At 38.7% G+C, this 18,033-nt stretch overlaps 1 protein-coding gene across 3 annotated transcripts in view; it reads left to right on the top strand.

The window, feature by feature from the left end:
* The window catches only part of LOC136261998 (arylsulfatase A-like), a 38,358-nt gene continuing 20,325 nt past the window's right edge, over nucleotides 1-18,033 (top strand). The window contains exons 1-7 of one of the 3 annotated variants that reach the window (XM_066056122.1): nucleotides 1-89; nucleotides 5,511-5,620; nucleotides 6,664-6,791; nucleotides 10,140-10,216; nucleotides 10,266-10,348; nucleotides 11,996-12,052; nucleotides 13,211-13,292. In XM_066056122.1, coding sequence (XP_065912194.1) covers nucleotides 5,531-5,620; nucleotides 6,664-6,791; nucleotides 10,140-10,216; nucleotides 10,266-10,348; nucleotides 11,996-12,052; nucleotides 13,211-13,292 — 517 coding nt within the window. In that variant the 5' untranslated portion in view covers nucleotides 1-89; nucleotides 5,511-5,530. Of the gene's footprint in view, nucleotides 90-182; nucleotides 485-5,510; nucleotides 5,621-6,663; nucleotides 6,792-10,139; nucleotides 10,217-10,265; nucleotides 10,349-11,995; nucleotides 12,053-13,210; nucleotides 13,293-18,033 lie in introns of those variants that run through there. The other 2 variants (XM_066056121.1, XM_066056123.1) reach the window with 2 other exon arrangements.

The following is an 18,033-nucleotide window of genomic DNA, read 5'->3' as shown; positions in this document are numbered from 1 at the left end:
CCACAATCGATCCGTTAATTCTTTTTGTCTTATGTTTAATCACCCACTGGAGATGCCACTGCTAACTTATAAGGGAAGTTTCAGCAATGGTAAGTTGCAAGCTTCAATTTGAGAAAGCGTTCCGTTCCGTGGTTTAGTCCATCATTCCGTTCCGTAGAATAGTCCCCACCATTGTTTACTGCTCTCCAGCGTCCCTACCCAGTCCAGCCTCCAATTAGTGTAGGTGGTAACTAACCCAGCTGTAAACAACAAACACTAATTTGCTGGTCACAAGTACAGCGAAATCTTCCACCTGTCGAGGCCATAAAGTTTACGCGCAGCGAAACGAGGATAGCCCATGACGTCACTATGTAAATAATACAGGCGTTTCCAATCCATGTGACATTCATTATCTGTGACTCGTATCCAAGGCGATTCAGCGATTCAGATCTTTTATTGCTGTATTTTGATCAAGAAGAATAAGGCCTTTTCTCATAAGTAGAAGGTAAGTAAGTTAACTAATCTGTATGCTATGAATCTTCTTCGTATCCATTTCATCATGTTTTTTGTTTTTTTTGTTTACATAAGATAGAACGGTACATAATAAGTAAATACAAATGAACTTAAATATGGGCCTCAGCGACCTGCACAGCAATCGGTGCCTCAGCAACGGGACAGCGCAAACTGGACCTGGCACCGCGAATACACATAATTGCAGATCTCAACAAAGAGAAGCTTAATTTATATCTCAGCCATCCCATCACTATTCCATAGGAAAGACTGTGCTTAGCACTCAAAAGGTTGGCCAATCTCTTACAAAACTGAGTAGCAGCATTACCCCTCGCGTGGCCAGACAGCTTTTTTTCCGTGTATTGGGTTGGGGAAAAAAGGGCCTGGTGCAACTCCAAGAGCTGTTTACTTCTGAGCTGTCCCCAGACACTGGGGACGCTAATTGAATAACATTGGCCACAAAGGAGGCGCCGATGACATCAGTAAGTAAACTCGAGATCTGTTTACCTTTAAACGAATCTTAATTTGCTCTGATGTCTCTTTTATAGCGTCTTGAAAGTTCATCCTCATCGTGTAACAAGACTCACAACCGGAGCAGGAGTGTAGGTTGTTTTACTGACGTCATGGTGCCTCCTTTGCGGCCAATGTTATTCAATTAGTGTCCCCAGAGTCTGGGGACGGCTCAGAAGTAAACAGCTATTGGAGTTGCACCAGACCCTTTTTTTCCCTCCCAATACATGGAAAAAAGCGGTCTGGCCACACGAGACTACCATTCCACCAGTAGTGGTGAAAATTAAAGGAGTAAATGAGGCATTCTCAACTTCATGAACCCGTTGTTGGTATTCACGTCTCTTTTCCTTATCATGACGTCGGTATGCAGAGTGTAGGAGTTGATTTGAGGGTGCACTAGGGTTAAAAATTCTCACGTTTCATCATAGATTATGATTTCATGTATGTATGTATCGAGGTATGTATTTATCCAAGGATTTATCTTTCTACTGCCTTTTGGATACTCAGTGGAAAAGAGGTAGAGTAAATTATCAATTATCGGACAATACGATGTTTGGACAGCTGCCACTCACCTCCTGGAAATTCTGCAACTTAGGTTATTGTACCAAAACGTAGGCTACACTAAGCAATAATTATCCTCCAATAATCAGCTATGCGTGCTTAAGAGTTACAGCCAATAGTATGCTTAGTCTGATAAATTCTATTTTCAGACAAAACTATCAGTTTTCGGACTTTGATTTTTACTACCAGTAAACAATGTCCAATTTATTTCAAATTTGTATGCAATATATCTGTACTCATTAGCTATTAATGGCCAAAAAATGGTTTCGTTTTCTTCAGCATAGAGGAAGTATGAGCCTCACAATTTTTAGCAGTATTGTCGGATGCCTTCCACTTTAATTTAGCCATGCCCACCAAGAGAGAGTTCATGCTTTTGCAACAAATGCACCAGTGCTAAACCACAGAAGAAGGTAAATAAATATCTTTCAAGAGTAGAAGTACACTTTAAAGTTGATATTCAGGATATTTCTATTGGAACGCAGTAAATAAAAGAGATGTACACAAGGTCTAATTTCGGGAATTGCACATACCCACAGTGGAACCGCCTAGTTTAAAAACATGTACTGCTAAGCCCCATCAAGGTGAAATATGAATCCCTAGTAAGTAATAAACAATTCTCTGGAAATCATCACTGAAATAGAAAAGAAAACCATAAAAGTTCTGGTGGCTTTGTTGGTGGTTTGTTTGATGTCTAATAAGGCTTTTTGGTGACTATTACAAGATAAGCTAAATGATATTTGTATTACAATTACAAAATTAAGTTAATCTCCTATACAAAAATATTACTACAGATCCCATATAGCAACGTTGAATTATCAGCCATGTATCACCAAACAGCTTTATTAGGGTTTCCACTCAAATTGGAAGATGCTTCTTTTTGTTATTTCTGGAGATCTTCACATAGACTGACCTTTCAAATACAGCAAACACTTAAAATAAGTTAGCACTTGAAGTGTCAATTTATTATTGGATTGTTTGTAGCATTCAAAAGTGCTAATTTATTATTGAGTTATTTGTAGCATTCAATATCAGCATAATTTTGGCATGCGTAAATGTCCAAAAAGTGGTCACGTGACCAAAATCCCCATCATAGCTACATTAGACAGCTTATCGAAAAAATCATTTTTAGGGTGATCTAAGACAAAATTATTGTGTTTCTTACCTGCTATTACATGCATGAGTACATCCATTATAGCTGCTATGGGATTGTTGATCATGTGACCACTGTATAGATATTTATGCATGTTTAAACTATAGTGATATTAGAGGAAATAAATTAAATTACCACTTGTTTGTGAAAATCACAAACAACATCTTCCTAGTCACGTGACCACTTTTTGGATATTTACGTGTGTGTTAAAATTATGCTGATATCAAATGCTCCTAATAAATTATAAATTGGCACTTGTTTGCTTTATCTGAAAAGTCAGTCTGTGTGAAAATCTCCAAAAGCAACAAAACGAAGCATCTTCCTATTTCAAGTGAAAGCCCTAGCTTTATACAGGAACTGATTCACACCTCACAAGTCACAATACACTGTGGTAAATGGATTCCTTCAATATGCACCTCTTTTGCGTTAGTAATAATCTGCATAGCAAGTGTGGTTACCTGGTGAGTGGTTCCTACATTTTTAACGTTCAGTGCTTCATAGCAGTACAATATAGTAAGTGTTGTTATGGTGTCATTTGAGTTGAGAATTGTATTGGAGTCATTGGACAGTTTTACTATTTGTCCACCTGTCACTGGAATGCCTCAGTCATACTGATGCCATTCTTTGCTTGATTTGAAATGGCATAGTCAAGCCTTCATAGCAACCCTTTATCCTTCCAACAAGTTTCTATGAAATTTTAAGTTTTTTTTAAACCAGGTGCACGCCCACAGCCGGCCAAAGGCCGGCTGTGGGCGCGCGCCTGGTTTACTGAAATTGTTTTCGTAAAAGTGTGTGTGTGTACCTATCTATCTACCTATCTATGTTTGTCCGTATGCACCCACGTGAGCAAAATCGTTTAATAACGGTAAAAGCAGCTTTTACGTAAGAAGTAAAAGTGAAATGAAGTCTGTATTAAACTTTTGCACAGGTGAACTTTGCTCTGAGGTGGTTTCTTTTCGGCGGACTGAAATACGGGTGTGGTGACTTTCCTCAGACTACCTTCCCCTTGAGGTTTTCAGGCGTTTAGCAACTGAAAAACAACGGTGCAGGCCTCGTACACTACCAGGAATAGCCTATCGCTTCGAGTTGAAAGGGGGCGTATCCCTTACGTACACAAACAAAAATAAAGAGTAGCTTTGAGGCTTTGTCGAGAGAATTTGTGGGAAAAAACACATTAGTCACACTATAAAACAGTTTAGAAGATAGTTCTGTGCGTAATGTGTTGGTAAAAGCGGTTTGTTTAACAAACGCTTCCTTAGCAGGGCATAGCTACGTAATTGAACGAATTACAAATATTTCATGAATTACGAAATACGAGAATTAGCTAATAATATTATTACACAACCCAAAACTACCCTATTGTAAAGTAGTAATACACAGTTGGTTAATTCATAGTAGCATATACTGTCTATAGTTAATTCCAGATGAGTTAGCTAGCTGCATGGCGCCTGGTTTTTAGAAGTAGCACAACATCAACTTGTTATTTAGCTGACTAACTGATACTTTCAGCCAAGCATAACTTGACTATCCTTAAGTCTACAAGCTTGATTTCTTCACTGTTTGACACTCAGGCCAGAGTCACCAACCTCAGAAACAACAATACATGCATCATGGAGTCCTCCTTTGTGTCCCATTTCTTTCTCCACTTTTGTGTAGGTGTTGATTTGTAGTAATTTGTCATGGCTTCACAGTGCTGGCTATAACAAAAATCATCTGTAATTTCTGTAGTGAGTGGATTAATTGCAGAAAGTGCTTCTTGTATCGTTCTTCATTTGTGACCAGATTTTACAAAACCGATCCAAATCGCACATCAGGCAAAATCAAACTAACACCTCCAGTGGATAGCTACGCTATTGTACTAGTAGTTTTGGCACTCAGTACCACTCAAACTACTCGAGGCTGGTTTCTACAGACGTCTTTTCTGGGTGGTGTGTAGAGCTCGAGTAGCAGTTTTAGTCCTTGTGAAGGACCTGGCTTGGCAAGAACCAGTGGTTTACTGGTGGACAGCCTGATAATGTGTTGGCCAGATGTTTTTCTGTGGATTTTGCTACATATCAGCCACTAAGGAGCCAGCACAGCCCTGTAATCTCGTCTCTGGACTCCAATCGTGGTCTGCCTCCATTTTGAGGTCTAACCCTTCGCCCACCCCTCCACCCTCCACCTCTTTGTGAGCACTCGTGATACTACTTCGCTCGTCCAACTGCTCAGATTTTCTATCTTATTTGGCGGGAAACTCTACAAGCAGCTACAAGTACTGGAAGTGGCCTGAAAGGTAATAGATTGATGCATCTTTTGTGTATAGTTCATATGCATGCTTGCTATCCTTGGAGAGTTATGCTGGCTTGAATTCTTTAAAACTGTTTATCTCGAAACTTCTAATGTGCGATTTGGATCATTTTTCCAAAATCCAGTCACATTTGTAAATTGTATATCACAGGTGGAACATAGCTGAAAACAAAGTAGAATGGCCACTTCACTTTTCAGTATTTGATAACCAGGGTGCATGCTCAATCGCACAATTAATTCATATAATGTGTCTGACACCATTCTCTCTCTTTCTCTCTCTTTTTTGTTTATGTGATATGCACTGGTTCACCATCCATAACTTGAAGTAAACAAACAAGTGTAAGTAAATATTAGAAATTTTACATTTAATATAAGCAATGAAGCAAGGGAGTTCATCTACACCTGTAACTATACTATTGGGGATTTTAGTCATGGCTATACTGTCCAGATTATGTTGTACAGTAACCCTATGAGCTGTTTTGTTTTTGCTGTCTATTAATAAATGCCTCTATAGTTATTTAGCTATTGAGAAGGATGGATCTTAAGTTGATGATTTCTATCTGCATACTTATTCACATTGTGAACTGTGAGAAGCCTAATATCATCCTGCTGTTTGCTGATGATGTAAGTGGTAACATATTTGTTATATGTATAGTGTATGCGATTAGTAATATTACAGTGGTCCCTCCGTTATCTGGCCATCAATTATCCAAACATTCTGTTATCAGAACTGTGGATGTGTGGATGTGACTATTCTATTAGAGTATTTTGCCTAAAGTGTATGTTCTATTAGCGTATTTCAACTGATGTTGAGCAGACATATAAGTGCATGCATGTACAAATTAACTGAGTGTGACCTATTCTTTTGCAACAGTGAGAAATGGTGCATGTACCATAAAATAAATAAATCATAGTAAGGTTTGGGCATGACCCATGAAAAAAAAACACCCAAAAATAGTCTCGCATGACCAGACTTCTTTTCTCGGCACGGCGCTTATCGATTAGAATTATAAGCGCCTGCTTGAAAAAGGGTCTGGTCCAGAATCAATATGCCAACTCGTTTTCACACCCCAAGCTAGAGCTCGGGGTGTTTAATCAACTTTCGCCATAAAATGTATTCTTCCTTTCAAATTTCAAGCCACGTACATGCTGGAAATGCCATGAACGATTGCTGGTAGTGGTGGTAAGAGACACTGAGGTTGTTTTCTAAGGCTGAAAAGGGCACGGATCAATTCCTTGCCCAGTTCACCATTAGCCTTTTTGTTTTCACAAGGGATCGATCCATGCCACTTTCAGCCTTAGCAAAACAGTCTCTGTGTCTCTCATCACCGCTACCAGCAGTCGTTCACGGCATTTCCAGTGTGTACGTGGCTTGAAATTTGAAAGGAAGTATATGTTTTATGACAAGTTGATTAAACACCCGAGCTCTTGCTCAGGGTGTGAAAACGAGTTGACATATTGATTCTGGACCTCTTGGAGAAAATTTGGTATGTGGACTACTGAAGGTGGAGGATATTTTCATAGCAAAACCTATTTAATTTCATGGTGCTTAAAAGCTACGTATGCATGCATGTTATTGTTGTTCCTGTTAATAACACACTGGTGTAGTGCTGCAACGTCTTAAGCCACACAACACACTACCATGTGTCTCAATACGATACTTTTAGCTGGGATGGGGAGATCTCGCAAGTTATGGTCATCCTACCTCAACAACACCTAATTTAGATAAGATGGCAGAAGAAGGTTTGAAGTTTATGAACTTCTATTCATCTAGTCCTGTGTGTAGCCCATCAAGGTGAGATGTAATTGTTACTGCATGAACATGTACGATTTCCATGTAGTTGATATAGAAATTGTCCAGGCATGTGTCTCATATGTGGTGCTATTATATTTTTAAACACTTGCTAGAAATTTTATGTAATACCCTATGCCATGGCTATGAGGGATTTTCCTGATATATGCCCAAGCCTGAGGGCCTGCAGCTCTCAGGCTTGGCCATATATATCATGGAAATCCTGAGTGGCAGTGTTGGGGGGGTAACGCGTTACTTATAACGTGTTACGTAATAATTATTACTTTTGTGATAAGAAAGTGAAATACACTTTAAACCCCAGTGCGTGGGATTATCAAAGCGCCGCGCTGGGTTATAACTACCATACAGCTAGACAGAGCGGCGCTGCTACTGTACGATATATTAGTTATCACCCAGTGATAACTAACTTATCACCCTATTGCGGAGCCACTCAGTCTCTTTCGTGACATCATAATAACCACAAATGGCATTGTTTACCGATGGAACAAAGAGCCAAATAAGGAAACATTGATACAAAACACACCAATACAGCACTTAAAACTACCTAAATCTTACAAGAAAACTGTTAATCCTTTACAAAATAACACTACAAGTTACCAATACGATAGTTTAACAAATGTCAAGAATAGTACGTGACGATTTTCGCTCCAGCAATCACTCTCAACGGTCACTATGGTGAAGAACTAACTTCCTCTAGCTTCATCGTTCTATCTTGGACTATGGTAGCCACTTGTTGGTCTTTATTTTTCTCTTGCACACCACGCAACACCACTATACCAATTTCTGACGAAGGCGAATCGTACCTGGAACCGCTGCTTCATAACACCGCCCTTCGCTACAGTTTTGTAGGCAGTATGTAAGGTCTCTCTTGTGGCTACGAAGTAGAATCTCCACACAATTCGGACGAAATCTTGAGCACAGTGACAGGAACTCAAACCGGAACTTAATTTACTATCCGTAAACTTCTGCGCACTCCCGCGCACTGGGATATAAAACAGTTATATCCCGTATACTCGGATGATATCATTGTTATTACACTCGTCCTCGGCTCCGCCTCGGACTCGTGTAATAACAATGATATCACCCTCGTACCAGGATATAACTACAACATAAAAACCAGTAATATAACTCAAGTTACTTTACTTACAAATGTAATACGTTATCTAAGTAATGAAGTTACTGTAATGAGTATAATATTACATAATATTATTACTACAAGTAACGAAGTTACTAATCTCATTAGTAAACCACTGAGTAACACCTAGTCACAACAAAGTAACGAAACCTACTGAATGAAGCTTATTCACCAGCTTCTTACTTATAACCAAGATTTGCACATTGTCCAGCAACACAATCATGTCACGTGATAAGGTGGTAGTTGCATGCGTGACAGCTAAAGGCTGTGGACACAAAGTAATATAATATGTAATATTATTATAGTTACTTTATTTTATGGGTAATATGTAACTGTAACTAAATATTTCAGTTGTATGTAATATGTAACTAGTTACTAAAAGTAATTGCCCCAATACTGCCGAGTGGCCATGGTATAAGTAACATATTCTACTCTGGCATGCTCACCTAATAGCTAAAAAGACAAACCCATTAGTTATACTAAACGCTAATCGTGGGTTTAAAGCATGAACTATGATACTCGCAAAGCTTTACTCATCATACACTACGATAGTAGTGTGTAGTAGGGACCACAAAGGAGTAGGCGTGGCCCACGAAATAAAATCACCCAAAAAAACAGCCTCAACTTTCCCTGATGACGATGAGGCAGTATTGGTTGGGTAAAACTAAGCCCAAATAAGCTTTCAGATTGACCTGAAACACTTTCAACAAGTTGCTACAGAATTTTAAAAATAATTTGACGAAATTTTCTAGTGACTGACTGATTGACTGCCTGATGCCTTCTGACAAGCGTAACTTGATAATGGCTAAGGCTATGGGTTTGATCTTTTCACTGTTTGACATTGCTTCGGTCTGAGAAGTGCCTTTTGGCATACCGCAGTACGTACAATGCATTCTTCATGGCATTACCAGTATCCTCCTTTGTGTCCCATTCATCTTTGCTGACAGCGAAAAGTGTCGAATTGGTGATAGTACATGATGGCTTCCCTTCGTAATGGAAATCGTCCATATTTTTCATAGTGGCTGTTTTGATAGTAGAAGTGCTTTTCAAACAGTTCTTGATTCGAAATGCTGCGTAACGCGTTGAACATAGCTGACAACGAAGTGTAATGAATACTTTACTTTTCAGACGATAATTAGGACATGCGGCGCCATTTTAAATGCAGTATGCGTGGATTGCAGAGGTGCTTTTCAAACAGTTTTTGATTCGAAATTCTGCGTAACGCGTTGAACATAGCTGACAATGAAGCGTAATGGATACTTCACTTTTCAGACGATAATTAGGGTGCACGGCGCCATTTCAGATGTGGTATGCGTGGGTTCACCAGTCATAATAATAGTACTTACAAAAAAGTTAACAAACAAGTACACAGACAAATTTGGAATGTTCAACTGGAGTAGGGACCATAGCACATTGATAAAAAGTACTGAAACAAGCTGGAGTAGTGCACGATGTTAAATCACAGTAAAACAATAAGAAGTGTTATATCCCTACTGTGCTCAAGATACCATAATGGAAATGCACAGTAGGGATATAACACTTCTTATTGTTTTACTGTGATTTAATATCATGCACTACTCCAGCTTGTTTCAGTACTTTTTATCGATGTGCTATGGTCCCTACTCTAGTTGAAAGTTCCAAATTTTTCTGTGCACTTGTATGATATACAGTACAGCCTGTACACAAAATGCTTTTCTAGAGAAGCAATTGTGGGTTTCGCTGGTTTAAATGGTACTATTTCTAGCCATATAACCCCATTAAGGATGCCTAAAGTAAGCTAAGGCACTAAGGTAAGTACTTAACAGTATACGTTACTGATTGTGAGAGAGTGTGAGCCATGTTGTGGTTGAAATGTGCTGGCCTGTGTAGAAAAATGATCTGCACATTGTGAAAATGATTATTCAATAATGCCTAGTTGTTCAATTATGCAATAATACTTTTTCTTCAAGAGAATACTTAACCTAACTAAACTATTGTATTAGAGTCATGCTAAACTCAACCCACAATATTAAACTTTAAGCAGCTTAATATATAGGCTCAAAGAGAACTATAATGTTTTATACTTTGTGGGGCATTTAAACATTCTGTGTTCATGTAGCAAAGTAGCTGTTAAAACTTTGTAGAAGTAAACACTGTGCTATTATCATTTTAAATTTTATGTATGTAATAAATAGTCTAATATCTATTCCCCAAAGGTCATCATTATTAACAGGAAGATATCAAGTACGGACAGGAATATATCCTGGAGTATTACAATGTGGTAGTGTAGGAGGTCAGTGTAGTATCTGAACTAGGCCACTGTCCATACTACTTTATTACAGGTCTACCATTAAATGAAACAACTATTGCTGCTCAGCTTAAGAAAGTTGGTTATGGTACTGGGATGGTCGGCAAGTGGCATCTGGTGTGTACGTGTGTGGTTAACCGTATGCATCCAATTTATTTACTGCATAGCATAGTTACGTACTTAGAGAACATTGTACAAACTTACTCAGTTTTCTGGAGCACTTTACTAGTGATGCTGAGCTCTTTGTTTGATCTATAAAGAAATTGGTTGTATAAGCACTCAGCTATAATACTGAAAGAAAATTTGTACTAAATGAATGAAATGGTTTATTAAGAGTAGTGTTTAATGTTGAATTGAAAGTATTAGTCCAAGGGCATAGCAATGATGTAGGGGCCAAATCTAGCTATCACCAATCAACCACAAACTGATCAACACGTGACACCCATGCAGACACAACTAGCAGGGTCCTATGTGCATTGATATAAACGTGTTGTAAAGTGTTATTACTAGTCTACTGCCGTCTCTGCTAGACACTTCTACATCTACTGCAGATGCTCGATGCATGTATTTTTGCGTATCATGCCCAAATGCCTCAAAATCATGGTCACATGAAGGTCTTCTCTTTAACTGCTTTACTAGACACTGCAAGGTTTATTACATTTTTAACAGTTGTTATTTGCAAAGTGAGACATCATACCATGAAGGAGCACTGAAAGAGATGTCTGTCCTTGCAGATATTATAAAACACATGAATACCACACTGCTTTCAACATTGTTGACTTTCACTTTCAGAATTCCTGCATGTCTAGTGTGTATCTTAAAGAATTAACACCATCTTTCAAATTGGTCTAATCGTTGGTAGTCAGCAGTTGCCATACACTTGCATGTCACTATGAGACCGCTCACTTTATTTGTTACTGCCTTTGAATTAAAATCTTTGCCCATCATGTAATGTCACGGATGCGGTACTCTTTCCACTGACTCCACTCCACTCCTCTAGTTGAAGTTTTTGAACAACAGATATCATGTAACGTACAAGAAATAAAATTACAGACACTGGGTTAAAAATACAAATACAGTGGATGACTTGAATGATGCAGTGCATGCAGCCCCAAGAGATGTTTTGTGAAGGTTGTAATGGCTTTTTGTATGGAGATATGGCTTTGGTGTATGTAGTCAAATAGGAAGGTAGCTTTGGCTGATATTTTTCAAGCTGAGTTGCTTAGCTATAAAGCATGGGGACCAAACCTCACTTGTGTGGAGATCATATCCCCCATGGCTCCCCCTGCATGGTTCTGATGCACCTAATTTTGTCAGTAAATTTACCTAATGAGGTGAAGCCCCTAGATAAATGGCTAAAGATTTTGTTTTAAGTACAAACAACCAATTGAAAAGAATTTTACCAACAAAAGAAACTCACAGTCTGCTTGCCTGTACTTATATGTGATGATATACTATTTGGAGCTGATGTGTATTTGTCATCTGTTTTGTATTATGTACATATTATAGTCTATGTGTAAAATATGTCACAATGAACCAACATAGTAAATTACTGCTATAAAACAAACAGATAGTATAGCCTTTGTAATGTACGTATGTGTGTAATATGTAATGCAGTATAGGCATGAGTTTTGTGTTACTGAATGCTTTGCTAAAGAGAAGTTTTAAAGTATGCAGCATATCTACTTTAACTAATGCTTTTTTTTTGTTACGTGCATATGTGTATATATATACTACATATGATATTGTGGTGTATTCCATCAGGGTGTAGGAAAAGATCAAGAATATCTACCTACCAAACATGGATTTGATCACTACACAGTAAGTTGTCATGCATGCACCTGCTGCTACTTAGCTGTTTGCACAAGTTTGATTTGCATGATCACGTATGACTAGCGGCTGGACCGAACATTTAGACAATTATATAATTTTGATTTACACTGAATGTATTGTGCTTATGATTGGGGTTGTGCAGTTGCATCCCCCTGTGTTGTATCAGCCTTATGACTGCCTTACACAGTAATAAAATCCAAATCCAAATTCATGTACTTTATCTATTGATTGTTTGATCTACATCTATCACTAAAGCGAACAATCTGTAAACTTCAACGGTACAAATCTATATGATACAGTAAGCTTTGCTAATGTATTGATAAGTAAAGTAAGAAGTCAATTTTGACTTTTGAGGCTTGATCACATTCATACATATAATTACTACTGTGCCAAATTTTGCAAAACACTATTATATCATTTCTTAACTGTTTTTCCTCATTCCATTTTGAAAATAGAATTTTTGTTATGGTAAACGCATTGTATTTACTGTAGTATGTCAAAAGGTATGTGTTGGACCATGCAATGCCTCACTGTAACAAACACAAGCCTGTAGTGTCGGCCACTATTGGGCATCAGTTATAGTTAGCCAGTCAATCAATCAGTAGAAATTTACACATTAAAAAAATCTGTAGAAATTAGTTTTTGAGTTGCTCTTAAGGCACGTTAGTGCTTGATTATACCTTACCAATACTGTAAAGTCATCATGAAGGTACTGTATGGTGAGGCTAGTTTTTGGTTGATATTTTTGGCACATAAATGTAAATCTTTAGAGGCTACAGAGGGGGGAGGGGGAAGGGAAGTAGGGCACAGCATGACTATTGTATGATTGTAATAATATAAAGTAGAATTTCAGAGGGTCTCAGGATGCAACCCTAGGATTCTTGCACTTTGAGGGCTTGAAAACAACCTAAAATTTATGCTAAAAACATCTAAAAAATAACAGTGCCGATCTATACTGCAACTTTTCCCCAAGATTTTTCAAAACTTATTTTTCAGCAGGGGGCCCATGGTCCTCACCTCCCATGGCTTGTTGAAATAAAAGCAAAATGACAAATTCTTGCATGTAATATATTCTAAAGTGTTGATAATTGTGTTGTACTGTTGTAGAACTTGATCATGTACATATTGTGTTCATACACACTGTAGGGAATACCATATTCTCATGATATGTGTCCCGATTATGTCTGCTTTTATCCTAACAAATCTTGTCATGATCGGGGTAGGGTTGGTAAGTGCACAAATTTTAATGATTATACTGTTATGTATATGTGAATCTATAACTGAATTTGCAAAACCTGAAATACTAAATTTTCTCATCTACATAGCCAAGGACTACCTTTTACATGCTGAGTTACAAAGTTGTAGCAGAAAACTGAATTGTATACTGTAATAATCAGGGACTTATTAAAATGGTTGTGTCACTTGTGTGTAAAGACCTGAACCATCGTATTCACCATAAACATGTAAATCTGTTACTAAGTATGTCTTGTCCTATGCCTCCTTATTTTGCCAAGAACTATTATTAAAACAGTGGGGAAGCATCTGAAGGTTGTAACACCCCGTTTTCGGTAGCACGGTTCAAAGCAATACGTCTCAACAAAATGTGCAGTGTGAACAGCTTTTGTACCATGTCCAATCAAACTAAGTCAGCCCACTTGATGACACCAACCAGCATGGTACAGCACAATAATTATTCAGTAGGCACATTAATGTTTTAATCTTATATGTAACTCAGTATACCTTGTAGAAGAAACCCAGAAACGGTGGCATAGCCAAGGGTGGGCATGAGCGGGCATTTGCCCAACCATCACAGTTCCTTGCCAGACCATTATCAACTTTTTCCCAACCATACCACATTGTTGAGTAATGAGTATGAACAAGTACAACAATTAAAGCATGCAATTGATAGAGATCATGTGATGTATTTAGGGGAAGTCCCTTGGAAAGTCCCTCCAGTAGACACACATGAATGGAGTTTTCATTTTTTTTTTGAACTTTTAAGATGGTGTCGAAGTATTGTTCCACAGTGCAACTCAAGTACAGACATTAGTCAGTTGCATTGTACGTGCCAGTAAAAGACTTTGTTCTGTGACATTTTAGTAGTCAAGCGTATTTTAGTCTGCTACGGAAAATGCGTGCTGTACACCCAAGGCGCATACACCACCAACTGATGAAGTCAAGTGGAAAAAAAGCAAATCCTCTTGTAGGAAGATGGAGGTTGACTGAAACAGGGAAGGAAGAGAACGTCAAGTTATTCTAAAGTGTCATGTGTACCACACACTGTTTATTCGGTTACAAAATCTATACAAAGCGTACATTTGTTATAATGTGAGAGCAAACTGAATCCTCTACTAAACAGCATACTGCATAATGCACCTATCAATGTTAGGCCCCTACCGGGGGGGGGGGGGGGGGCAGTACTGGCCATGTGGGGACAAGGTGGGGATTTGACACCCTGCAAGAGCAATAACCCCACCACTGGGGCCTAAGTGTTTGTCTAATCCCCTACCTACCCCCTATATTCCCCGAGCCACTCCATGATCAGTTCTGCCATGCCTACAGACAATACACATTAAGGTTTGGCTACTGGTCAACGTCACGTGATTTAACTAAATATAGCTACACAATTCGATTGTTATAAAAAATGCTTGTGTCAAAAGCCCCGCTACTGGGGGTAACTTGTAGGTGAACCCCCGTATAACCCCCTATAATCCCCTATGGATCCCGTACTGGGGGTTACAATTGATGGGCGCATAAGGCTAATGCCATTTTTGCCAGGCTCATACAATAGCACCCCTGACCTTTGTTTAAGGCGCAACGTTTATTTGAGTAGGCATTGTGTATCGCTGGTCTCTACTGCCAGTTGATTGTAGCTTGTGATATGATGAATTGTTTATTTGCTTCTTGATGTCATGTGATGTTCAACTACGATGATCATTGCCAATGGAAACTGTAGCTACCTGTGAAGAAGACCAGAGCTACAAGTTATAGAATAGTATGTGCATCAATTAATTTGCATGCCATGCAAGCAGTGTTGTTTACAGTTTACACTATAGTACAGCTAGCTTGTGTGCATATATACATTTTCAAAAATATTTTTATAATGCCTCACATGATTGTGAATGTGTTTCTCTGTGTATATAGAGTTGATACTAGCTATGTCCAACCATCATAAATTGGCTGGCTACGTAGCCCCTTGGCTTGAAACTTGCTTTTGTAGTGATTCAGCTCTTCTGTCTGTTAATAGGCCTTTTTCGTTTAACTAACCAAAATATTTCATTAGTATTAATTGCATTGTGATAAAGCTGCAGTTGCTGCAACCAGAATCCTGGGAATGCTTAAAAGAAATTTACAAAATTCTCTAAACAATTGTTTATCTTCCTGTATAAAACTTATGTTAGACCACAGCTAGAATATTGTGTCCAGCTTTGGTGTCCATATCTAGCCCAGGACATTGACACTCTAGAAAATGTACAAAGGTGGGCCACTAAACTTGTGAATGAACTAGTCAAACTACCTTATGAATCAAGGTTAAGAAAACTCGGACTCTATTCTCTTTACTGTCGACGACAACGAGGGGATCTAATTGAAGTTTACAAACTTTTACACGGTTATTATGATGTTGACTGGTCAAGGTACTTTACTCTAAGCTCTGTGCATCACACAAGAGGACACCACTTGAAACTTTTCAAAAACCATCACGTCTACTTTTAAGGTCGAACCTTTTCACCCAGAGAGTGATAAATACATGGAACTCCCTGCCAGCAGAAGTTGTTTCAGCACCAACAATCTCTACTTTCAAAGCAAGTCTTGATAATTATTGGAATGACATAGGATATGGATATGAACAAAGGCCTAGTACCTAAACTTTATTTTTGTAACCCTGTTTGTATATCCATCCATTAATAATAATAATAATAATTACTTTCTTCACTTTTCGGGAGTGCGATATTGCTAACCACAACTCGCGGTTCCCATTGACTCCTGTACAAAAAAACTTTTTTAAAAACTTTTTCATGCTACTGTATGCATCCCAAGTTTCTTTAGATGTTAGATGTGGTCTTAGTCTCGCGTGGCCAGACCACTTTTTCTCGGCACAGCGCTTATAATTCAATCGATAAGCGCCGTGCCGAGAAAAAGCGATCTGGCCACACGAGACTAGATGTGGTCTTCCTCTCTCAGGAAAACTTTGTCTGGTTGCATTACAACAACCCATCTTCGAGTTACAGAAGTTGTATAAACAGCTGTTCATGTAATTAAATGCTTCGTTTAGCACTGTAGTTAACGAAGCCACTGGCGATAATTCTAGTGCTAATCGATAGTTCACCATCATTCTCGCCACTAGCAGCCATTCAAGCCAAGCTGAGGATAGCAGCAACATAAAATAGTGGTCTTATAGTGAATGAGATACCTGGAGCTAGTCTCGTGTGGCCAGACCGCTTTTTCTCCGTCATGGCGCTTATCAATTAGAGATTATAAGCGCCTACTCCAAAAAAGGGTCTGGTCCAGAATCAATAGGCAAACTTGTTTTCACACCCCAAGCTAGTGCTCAGGGTGTTTAATTAGTTGTTGTCATGAAACGTTTACTTCCTTTTGATACAAGCACAGTGTACGCTAGAGTCTGCTTATTAGAGCGGAGATGCAGGTGGTAAGGGACCTAGCCGCAATAGAAGATTCTGTTTCTCGAGCCGCGAAGGATATGGGTTACTTTCCTCTGAAACCAAAACAGATTGAGGCAATTCGTTCATTTATGCTGGGGAATGACACAAATGTGTCCTTGCCCACAGGATACGGCAAGTCGACCATTTACGCTGTTTTGCCAATCGCCTTCGACTATTTTTTGGGTATGTAGCATTGGAAAATGAGACAATAAATTAAACAGTGTGTGTGTGTGTGAAGGAAGGTGTATACAAGCACTCAGGTTTTTTTACCAAGTAGTTGGTCAACTTGTTACCATGCGGTATACATTGGAATGTAAAATATGCATTTGGAACTTGTCTACTTTAAAATTCCTGTGCATAATGGTGTACAATTAACATAGCAACTTTGCTGAGCTGGTATCATTTGCTAATCAACCTTGAGTTCTGTGCAGAAACACTTGCTAGCTATTTCACCGAGTTAAAATGAAAGTATATTAATTTCATCCATTTACCCTTTTTCTCTCAGCATAATAATGTAAATCGTGATGCATCACTGCCATTATCTTAGGTTTACTTGTGCATAACATGTTTATGTAGACTACTAGTATCAAGGAATGTAATGGCCATCCGATCAGCAAAATTCAGTGGAAGTAGATGTATGCCTCGCTTTTCTATCTATTGATAGCTGATGAATAGTTATAGATGAACCAGTCTGGCACAGCCAAACTACTTTCTTTTGTTTGTGTGTTTGAGAGGAGTGATCTAACTACATGAAACCAGTTCCACTGCATGTTTTACATTCCACTGTAACAATAGCTACAACCAGTTGTGATAGGAAGAGAAAAACCTGAGTCCACCAGCCTCAGTCCAGTGATTATATACAACCAAAATTATTCACTGGGTAGTTAATAATGCTAGTGGCTTTATTTATCTGCAGGATGTAAAGGCAGTATTGCTGTGGTTGTAAGCCCATTGATATCATTAATGATGGACCAGCGGCAGAAAATTGCACCTAGGGGACTGTCAGTTGAGTTTGTCAGGGAGGCACAAACAGATGATAATGCTATTAGGAGAGTTATAGACAGCTTGTGTATATTAGCCCAGAAAGTCTGTTGGAAAATAGGCGTTTCTAGACTATGTTCCAGAAGCCAGTTTATCAGGACAAAATGGTTGCCTTTGTAGTCGACGAGGCTCACTGTGTACGAATATGGTAAGCACACAGTAGATAGCTCATTGTTCACTGCTGTTTAATTTGCAGGGGTGATGATTTTCAGAAAGCCTTTTCAAGCCTAGGAAATCTATGCAGTGTACTTCCCACTGTTCCCAGCC

The sequence above is a fragment of the Dysidea avara genome, chromosome 7 (genome assembly GCF_963678975.1).
Source record: "Dysidea avara chromosome 7, odDysAvar1.4, whole genome shotgun sequence".
NCBI classification, from domain to species: domain Eukaryota; kingdom Metazoa; phylum Porifera; class Demospongiae; order Dictyoceratida; family Dysideidae; genus Dysidea; species Dysidea avara.
This window is presented reverse-complemented; position numbering and strand designations above follow the sequence as displayed.